Source organism: Alosa alosa, chromosome 14 (genome assembly GCF_017589495.1).
Source record: "Alosa alosa isolate M-15738 ecotype Scorff River chromosome 14, AALO_Geno_1.1, whole genome shotgun sequence".
NCBI lineage: Eukaryota > Metazoa > Chordata > Actinopteri > Clupeiformes > Clupeidae > Alosa > Alosa alosa.
In genome coordinates, this window is record NC_063202.1 from 20,267,616 (window position 1) to 20,277,364 (window position 9,749).

At 42.8% G+C, this 9,749-nt stretch overlaps 1 protein-coding gene across 3 annotated transcripts; it reads right to left on the minus strand.

The window, feature by feature from the left end:
• Window positions 1-1,311: 1,311 nt before the first annotated feature.
• Window positions 1,312-9,608, minus strand: LOC125307372 (cilia- and flagella-associated protein 251-like). Of its 3 annotated transcripts, none has more exons than XM_048263313.1 (21): window positions 9,515-9,608; window positions 9,069-9,115; window positions 8,863-8,944; window positions 8,431-8,514; window positions 8,279-8,310; window positions 8,034-8,142; window positions 7,154-7,200; window positions 6,915-6,987; window positions 6,761-6,819; window positions 6,595-6,664; window positions 6,396-6,454; window positions 6,028-6,100; window positions 5,846-5,895; window positions 5,505-5,577; window positions 4,740-4,795; window positions 3,635-3,707; window positions 3,402-3,469; window positions 3,015-3,129; window positions 2,733-2,892; window positions 2,484-2,552; window positions 1,312-2,320 (listed from the first exon to the last, which is right to left on the minus strand). In XM_048263313.1, the coding sequence occupies exons 1-21, from the start codon at window positions 9,519-9,521 to the stop codon at window positions 2,194-2,196; spliced, it is 1,533 nt and encodes a 510-aa protein (XP_048119270.1). In that variant the 5' UTR covers window positions 9,522-9,608; the 3' UTR covers window positions 1,312-2,193. The 3 variants fall into 3 exon arrangements, with proteins under 3 accessions (XP_048119270.1, XP_048119271.1, XP_048119269.1); XM_048263314.1 differs by having other exon boundaries at window positions 3,027-3,129; window positions 9,069-9,118; XM_048263312.1 differs by having other exon boundaries at window positions 9,069-9,118.
• Window positions 9,609-9,749: the final 141 nt, after the last annotated feature.

Genomic DNA, 9,749 nt, shown 5'->3' on the forward strand with positions numbered 1-9,749 from the left:
AAAAATAATATAATTGGCACCTAAAATTACATACTCTTGGCCCTGAATCTGATCAAACTGGTCTCAAACAGAAAAGAGTCAAATGGTGTAACCGGTTACACCATTTGACATTTCTATTTAAAAGCAAAATTTGCAGGCATCATTATGGACAACTATGTACACACTTCACCTTTATGTGAATATGCAAACACAGTTTTTACATTAAAGGGACACCAGGCAACGTTTTCGTGTTAATTAATCATCTTCGTAAATCGGTAGGCTATATGTTAAATGACTCATTACGGGGCGAATGAAGGCTCTCTCGCCCGCCCCTACTGCCTGTAGAAAGAATATCCCACTTGCAAGTTCGGTGTATCCTACCCGCCGACCGAAGCATGATCAGTTTACAGCACAGAGGCAGGCTAACGAAACGCTAGAGATTGTTGCAAACGTGTGTATAATGGCAGAGCCGGCGAAGAAGCAGCGAAAACCCTTGACGGAAGACGCAAAGAAAAGGAAAAGAGCTTCAGACCGAGCGAGGGGGAGTTTTGTAAAGAAAAAGCATCAGGCTTGCCTGGTGTCCCTTTAAATTGAATATTTTATGATTATTATGATTTTATCAACATTTTCAAAAGGTCATACCATTTGACATGTAGCCTAAGCTTGCCTGGCCATGGCCTAAAAACACTATTATATTACTTGAGAGTTGCTAACCTTGACACATAGCAGTTGGGGTCTTGAAGGGTCCTTCTCTATGACATAATTTCCTGTCACATGATTCTCTGACATAATTCATACAAAATTGCTCCTTAAATGGTGGTTACTTGACATTTTAAGTGGTTGATGTGACAGACACGATTCCCCATATTAATTCAAACATTCAGAACAATGGGGTTTCATTACTTGTATTACATTTAGAAAAGTTCTTGTGCAAGATCATGCCAGATTATTTTAGAAGGGATTTTGGAGAGAATTTCCCATTTTTTTCAGCAAGTGTAATTATTTGGTTCATGTTTTTCTGGTTACACCGTGTTGACAATTTTACCCAAATTCAGTTAATACTCTTTCAAAATTAAATAAATCCAAAACTTTAAGATTAGGGTTTGATGAAAATGATATTTGAAAATAATGTCAAATTATTTTCAAATTTTAACTATTTTAAATGTATGTAACCCATATGTACACAAAAAAATGAGCGTCACGTCATTGACCCATATATTCTTATTTTTATATACACACACTCATGATTTGATTTTGTCTGAATCATCTGGCCTTTGATTTCCCCAACCTTGTTTATCCGAGTAGTAATGTTGTCCATTTCTGAAACGTCTCTGATTAGGAATGGCCATGTGGATACAAACAGGGGATTTTATTGTGAAGAACACTGATGTGGAGCAGCAGCACCTGTGTACAGCAATGCTGAAGTTCAAATACAAAAACCATTTAAATACGTACAGAAACCATTCAAATACGTACAGAAACGCAAACCAAACAACACCTACAGAATCGTACATCTAAACTTTACACGGAAGGAAAAAGCTTACATTCTTTTTTACATTCACAGAATGAATATATGCAAGTCAAACATGACAAGATGGAATAATGGATAAAAAGAACATTTTAAAAGCACTTGGAAGAAAAATTGATTGTTTTCTTTTCTCGGAACACTAGTCAAAACAGACATGGTAGTTTTTTTTTTGTGAAGACTTGCTCTGTATATTACAAGATCTTCACTACATTGTTAGGATATTACCAAAGAATGCGGCGTCACACGCGCCGTAGTTGCCATGTCCCGTCTTGGATTGATGACACTAAAAACACTTCAACACAGTAATTCCCAATAAGCAGAGTGAGACTCCTGTCTGGCTCATGGCACTTGGTGTGATTCTCTCTCCCCACTCTGATGAAGATATGCCTCTATCAGGGTCACATCAGGGTCAGCCTCAGTCCTGGGGAACTGTTTTGACAGGAACTATAACGAGGCAGGAGTACATTTAACTGCTGTTAGTGCAAGCCTAGTCTAACCATGGAACGCTGCTTTCATTCTCCTCTTCCATACAGGCCTGCGGATCATTCACAGGGGTAAGTATCTAATAAAAAATAACTATTTACAAAAGGTGAATGATTTTTTAAAAAAGCAATTAATGTATGTCTTCAGAGGACATGTGCAGGTGTATGGGTCCTTGGCTCTACTGTAGCTTGGCACAGGTCACTTCATCTCTTGGTGCGTTTGGCAGGGGGCTCCTCTGGTTTCTGTGCTCCTCGGGTGCGTGGAGCTGGAGGACTGGCTTCCCGTTTGCGTCCACCCTTGGCTGCTGCCGTTGTCTGCCCTTTCGCGCCACTACAAAAAGAAACGGAAACACTTAACATTTGCCGCCTGAATAGGGGTGTTCAGTGTGTATTGCCCATCACCCCCTGCCCCCAACCACACACCACATAAAACTATAATAAAATTAAATAAACAAACACCCACACAAACACGAGCGCTTGTTATATCGACATACCGTGTGTTGGGGGTGCTATCCTCCTTCACCTTGCTCAGAGCTCGAGTGGAGGGCTTACTGGGCTTATTCCTGTGACAAATCACACACACACACACACACACACACACACACACACACACACAATAAAAAGCATAAATAACGAAACACAATATCTGATATTCAGACTTGGTAAAAATAAAGCTTTCTATGAAGGTAAACACATGTGACCGACGGAGATGCAGTTGCCCATGGTCAGCCAGTCGGACTCACTTCTCCGCCTCCAGACGGGCTGCAGAGCGCGTGGCTCTGGGCTTGGCCTCTGCCTCCTCTTCTCCTCCATCTTCCTCTTCTTCTTCATCCTCCTCTTTCTGCTCTCCCTCCTGCTCCTCCCCCTTCTTGGCTTTTTTGTCCGGCGTTGGCGTTGCCTTGTCTGCAGGGGGAAACACAAAGCGGTCAGCTGAAGTGGCTTCAAGGACACATGTAGATGAAACACACAGGCCGTTGCACCGCTCCAGTCAAACAAACAAATCAACAAACAAATATGCAAACTACTGCATTGAGCACCCGCGTCTTCCGTGGAGTCGGCGCTTGCTGCTGCTGCTGCTGCTGCTTTGGGTGGCCTTCCCCTACGAGGGGTCTTCTTCTGGGGCTTGTCGGACTCCTCTCCCTGTGTGGACACCAAACACTACCACTCAGCTGCGCCAATTAACTACAGTGGACAGATCTAAGCTCAAATGAGACAAAACATTAATGACCAATGCCACTATTAAATATAATGTGTCTAAATATAAATAATGTGTCTTTAGAGAGAAACAGAACACAGGAAAAGTGCATCACCAACAGTGCTATGTGTTTACTGAGAATTCTCAGGTCTGTGCCAAAGATATAGGGGTACATTTCTAACCAAGAGATGAAGGGTTAGCTCTGAGTCAAACTCACATTATCAGATTTCATTTCTGCCGAGCTCTCCTGCTTCTCCTCCTCGGGCTCTTCAGACTGACTCAATGCTGAGAAAAGACAAAAACAAACAAACAACAAAAAAACAGGCAGGTTAGAAATAGGAAGAGAGAGATAGGGACAGCAGGACACAGACAACGACAGATGAAGGCACGTCTGAATAGCGAGGACGGTGAACCCAGTGAAATGCAGACATCACAAGACTCAAGTCTCACCAGTGCTCTCCTGGGGGGCCTGGCCTGAGGACGACTCTGTTCCTTCTGAGCTCTTCTCCTCAGCAGGCACCTCCTGCAAACACACAAACACATCGTCTCTCTTACAATAGGGGATCACATGTACTTGAATTTCCCCTGGGGATCAATAAAGTATCTATCTATCTATCTATCTATCTAATGTCTCTTGTTGGAAAAAGCATTGAAACAAATGGGCTGGGTGAACCACAATCATGCCAGGAACACTAGTGATTTGGTTGTTGTGAAGTTGACCTGAAATAATCATATGAAATGGGTGACTTGTCCACAAGAGGGTGCTAGAGAGCAAGAGAAGAGAAACTACCTTTGCTAAAAATTATTCTCTACCTCACAAAAGTCATGTTTACTAGGACTGAAGTAGCTCAGGGGGGTATTCCAGAAAGCGGGTTTACTGGCTTAACCCAGAGCGGTAAACATCAGTTTTCAATTTCAAAATGGTCAGGCTATGGTAACATAGGCTCTGATCCTGGTAGGGGGTAGGTTATGTTTGGGTATTTAAGTGCACTTTTTGTCGCACAGTGGCGTTTCTTTTTGAGGAAGGTCCGATTGATATAGAAGCATAAATCATCCATGCTATTTACCGCGAGAGGGTGATAAGACCACAACATGATATCCTGTCTTATTCAAACGAGTTTTTGCGAAGGCGCTTCCGTTTTTCAGTGGAATCTTTAATAAACTTGAACAAAGGTCAGTTAGGCTATTCAATGCCAAACATGCTCTCGTTCCTTGGTAGACACATAAGTTTGGCTCTTTTTTGTTATTACAGCTCTCTCCTCCTCGTAAACCTCGAGGAGAACTTGCTGCTCCGCCTCTGAAAAATAAGGTGCTCTTCGTGTCACCAGATTCACTCATGGTTTCGACTCTGAAACCGACAGCTCGGATTTAGTTGTCACAGATTCAGACAACCTAGAGTTTATCTCAGTGTTTGTTAAACCTCCTTTCTGGAATACCGCCCTGGTGATCACAAAGACCATAATGTTGTGACCTGCAACATGGAAAAATTGTGTAAAATACTCTAAAAAAAAAAAAAAAAAATAGAGGACATTTAGAGGTTAAAAAAAACCCTCACCTCTCCAGAATCCTCTGTTTCTTCAGACCTTTTCCTCTTCAAACCACCAGGCCTTCCTGTGGGGGCAGATGCATTACAGATTTACAGCAGACGCACTGCACTCCAATCTCAAACTACACTGGAAGCAAACAGACATCTAGCCACTAGAAACCCTCCAGAATGATAGATCATTTAGAAACTGTGTGGAACTGAATGAAACCGTGGTCAAACAGAATCTTACATCCGTACAGGTCTTAACGCATAACACAAGTCTATCTTCTTTATCTGTTTATGTTTTCTAGCAGCCATAAACAGAAACACAGATATCTGCAAGTCTTACGGAGATAAAGCACACTAGGCAACATGTGGCCTTCTTATATCTGCACATTGTTGGACTGTTGAGAGCACATGCTGCGTAACAGGGGTAACTCACTATTTGATGTCCACATTTACAAACAATGCAGCCTTTCCACCCGGGTAAGGCGCATACACAAATACATATGGCAGATCCATAATGTGCAGCAGCTCTGTCTACTGGAATGTAAATGATCTCCGCCAGTGCCATGACTATGCTGCTGGGGCTCATGTTAGAAGTGCCTGAGGTGCAGTGGTTTGTGTTTACCTGCGCTGTTAAGTGCCTGATGTGCAGTGGTCAGTGTTTACCTGCGGTGTTAAGTGCCTGATGTGCAGTGGTTTGTGTTTACCTGTGGTGTTCAGTGACTGAGGTGCAGTGGTTTGTGTTTACCTGCAGTGTTAAGTGACTGAGGTGCAGTGGTTTGTGTTTACCTGCGGCAACTTCTTTCGCCTGGGCTCCCGAGCGCCTGCCTCTGCGCACAGTTGGCTCCTCAACCTTCTCAGTCTGGATGGACAACACAAATAAACAAACAAACAAAGCTAATACATAAATAACGGGTAGAAACACTAGAATGAGTCTCATCCAGGCCTAAACTGCATTTCATTGGCTCTGTACCTGTCCTCTGCTAAATGACAATAAAGTTGAATCTAATCTATAGTGCAGGTCAAATGATTCCCATGTCCCACATCAAAGGCTAATGACCAATGACCTTATATAGAGTATAGTCATTGCTAATGACCATCATCTCCACAGGAGGAGAGGACAAACCCACCTCCTTCTGCCCCTCCTCTCCTCCTTGCTCCTCCTGCTGGCTCTCTGGGGCTGTTGAGGAGAACAGGACATGTGACTTTAAATCAGGACGCGCGCCAGATTATCAGTGAGGGGCGGAAGCAAGACACACAATACACTTAGTCCTGTCCTGGGCCACACACTCAACAGCTGAGGAGGACTTACACTGGGCAGCGGCCTTAGAGGAGCGTCCCCGGCGCGGAGCTTCAGGCTCGGTGGCCTTCTCACTCTCCGCGTCCTGCACAGACCAACAGACGAGCAAAGAGGTGAGGACAAGCAAAGAGACAGTCAGTCCTAGGACTGCCACTAACGACTATTTTATAGTCTAAACAATTAAACAATTCATTTTCCTCCAAAAATCCAAAATCTTGTTTTAGTTCACTGGTAAATGCCGTGTTGATAAAAAAATATTTACGTTAACAAATTATCAGCGTCAACTTTGTCGATTACGTCGACAAGTCGCAGCAATTCTAGTCAGTCCAGAGACAGTACTATGTGCACTACACGTTCACAGTGCGTTTGGTGACCCTCACCTCCACCTGTTGCTCAGAGCTCTGGTCAGTGGTGACCTCCTTCTCTGCCTTGGCTTTACCTATCAAACCACAGATCGATTATTGAGCAGACATGGCTACAGCCAACACAAGCCAACTGTGGCCGTGGATGAACACGGTCACAAAAGCTTTGTAATGGCGAATCCAGTATGAGGAGTTGTCAGAAGGAGATGAATCTTACTGGTGTCCTTGGCTGCTGCCACCGCACTTCTTCTTCCTCTGCGGGTCACTCTGCCCTCGGATTTTTCATCCTGAGAAAAGGAGAGAAAGGGAGTTAGGACAGGAGCTAAGGTGAGAGAGGAACACAGCGTGAGGCAGATTAAGGGAAGCCAGAACAGATGAAGTACCATCTCTGACACATCCGATCCCCTCTCCTCCTCTTGACCGTCCGACTGAGAGGCACTGCCTGCAACAAGAGAGCAGATAGGTTGGTGTGTGTGTGTGGGATGGGGTATCAAATTAGCAACAATAAAGCACACACACACACACAAGTCTACTCACTGGACTGCTTGACTAGTCTGGCCTGACGACCTCTCCGAGTTCCTCTCGTCACCTCCACTTTCTCAGGTATATCCTGGAACGCCATTGAGAATGTATCAAATGGCTCATAGAGAAACAGTCCCAACAACTACTATGCTAAACCCAGTTTGTCATTCTACTATGCATAAGTGCATAAATGATCATCCATCATAAAAAGCTGCATGGACTCCATTCTCCTTGCTTGAGGAATCAGTACTTACAGCTTCTGGTTCTTTCTCTTGTTGAGGAGTTTCATCGGGTGCGACACCTGCCAGGTCAAGAGATGAACCAGGGTCATACCAGAGACCCCACTACTTAACTTTACACTCTGACCACACTTACCAAAATGCAGTTCATATGACTAAGAACTACAATTACATTCATGCAGTTCATATGACTAAGAACTACAATTACATTCATGCAGTTCATATGACTAAGAACTACAATTACATTCATGCAAGGGGGTTTTAAATGGCACACATTACAACAGTGAAATAGATTTTTAAATGACAAACACATTATCTGTTCCATGTTAAAGAATAATACTGACGTATAAGAATATATACATATAAGTATATAAGTATATACACTCTTTTGATCCCGTGAGGATCATTTGGTCTCTGCATTTATCCCAATCCGTGAATTAATGAAACACACTCAGCACACAGTCAACACACAGTGAGGTGAAGCACACACTAATCCCAGCGCAGTGAGCTGCCTGCAACAACAACGGCACTCGGGGAGCTGTGAGGGGTTAGGTGCCTTGCTCAAGGGCACTTCAGCCATGCCTACTGGTCGGGGTTCGAACCAGCAACCCTCCGGTTACAAGTCCGAAGCGCTAACCAGTAGGCCACGGCTGACTTGGATAGCTTAGATTATTTGATAACCATTGTCTGCAAATCAGAAATGTGGCAAAGTGTCCAAATGTCCAAGATTTCGTTATTAGTCACGTTAAATACAAAGATTAACCATGAATAAAATATGTAGTCAATTCAGTTTAATTCTGTTTGGTTAAATATTGATTGAATTGTATGGAATAAAAGGATTAGGATGACATTTCAAATTCCACTTTATACGATCACTCTACCATTTCAGACTTACTTGTGTCCTGTAAAGCTTCCTCCTGTTTAGAGATGTCATCTCGCATTCTTGTGTCCTGTAAAGCTTCCTCCTGTTTAGAGGTGTCATCTAGTGTCCGGTCTTCTTCAGTCTGCTCAATTGAAACAGCACAGAGCGCTCCCATTATGAACACATAAACAGTACTTTTACAGCCCCTAAAGTCTCTCTGCCTAGATTATACACATTATATACAAACACGTTTAATATGGCAATGAAACACTCCATACCTCGGTCACTGCAGACTCACGAGGAACCTCTCCTAGGATATCGCAGAGAGAATCAGACATTATAGCATGGAACAACACAGCATATACAAACTAAGAAAATAGCACTGGAATGTAAGCATGTTCCGCTGTTCTGTTAATGGCTTGTAGAGTACCTTCTTTACAGCTGGAGGGTCCTTCAGTCTCACTCGCCTCTGGCTGGCTAACTTCAGTAACGTCAGACACAGTAGAGGTTGAGCCTTGGCACAGAACAGAATGGAGGAAAGACACATCACTCAGTACCTGATAGTGCATGAAGAGCTCCATTCGAAAGCTTTGTTCTGGTTTGATGTAGAGGATAATCAGATGAAAGGGGCTTCATTTGACCCGTCTTTGTTTACATTACGTTAATTCATCCAACAGACGCTTTTATCCAAAGCGACTTAGAGAAAGAGAACAACATTCAAGCTACAGTGCAGTGGAGACCTCAGCGAGAGGGTAAGAGTGCAGACATTGTAACATTATAAGCATTAGCCAAAGTGTGGCAGGAGGAGAAAGTGGTTGTTGTGGCACTACAGCGCTAAGATACTGAGGTGCACAGATCTCACCGGTCTCCGACGGAGAGGCCAAGGTCTGGCTGGACACCCTTCTGCCTCTACCTCTTAATTTGGTTTCCTCTTTTTTCACATCCTTCGGAAAAAAAGACATAAATACATGAGGTTAGTTTTACTTTTACATTTTGACTAAATACATGAGCGTAGTGGCGTTTTTGAGGTAATCTCTCCAAACGTTTAGTCAAAATGTCTTTACTCACAACTGAGGGAGCCTGGGACTCTTGGTCCTTCTGATCAGCCAAATTATCTACTGTGAACAAAGAAAAAAATATATGTGGTTAATTAGAAATGTGACAGAAAGGCATGACAATACAAACACAGAATTCTTGATGGAGTTGATTGGTAGATTTGAATAGTAGACACTGCCTGCAATTATCCCTTGAATATAATATAAGGGATATAAATATTCTTTAAATATATTTCTTATAAATACAGTAATTTCCTGTGTATTAGCCGCATTTTGTATAAACCACAGGACAGTGTTTTATGCAAGTTAAAAAAATAAAACCATATTAATACCATATTAACTGCCTCCGTGTATTAACCTCATAGCTGAAGAAATTTTGCAAAATCAATGTATAAACCACAGCTAATAGTTGGGAAATTACTGGTATGTAATATCCCTAAAAAAAGATAAGAAACACACCCTCCATGTTCTGAGATGGTGAGGTAACATTTGTGGGTTCAGTGGACACTGTAGCAGCACAAGGCTTTTCTTCCTCGCTAGACTTCTCAGCTGGGGCATCCTGTATTATACAACACCACATAAATACACAGCAGTGACAGGAGATGGGTTGCATCCTGTATTATACACCACCACACACAATACAATATCCTGTTTATTATACGGTTACTTGCCAAAACGAGTAAAGAAACTTCAC

Excerpts from the sequence above, each read along its gene's own strand:
- LOC125307372 (XM_048263312.1), bottom strand. Across the intron at positions 8,515-8,862 it reads GGCCTCTCCGTCGGAGACCG|GCTCAACCTCTACTGTGTCT; the intron begins GTGAGATCTGTG and ends TTCTGTGCCAAG. Across the intron at positions 2,321-2,483 it reads GATAGCACCCCCAACACACG|TGGCGCGAAAGGGCAGACAA; the intron begins GTATGTCGATAT and ends TTCTTTTTGTAG.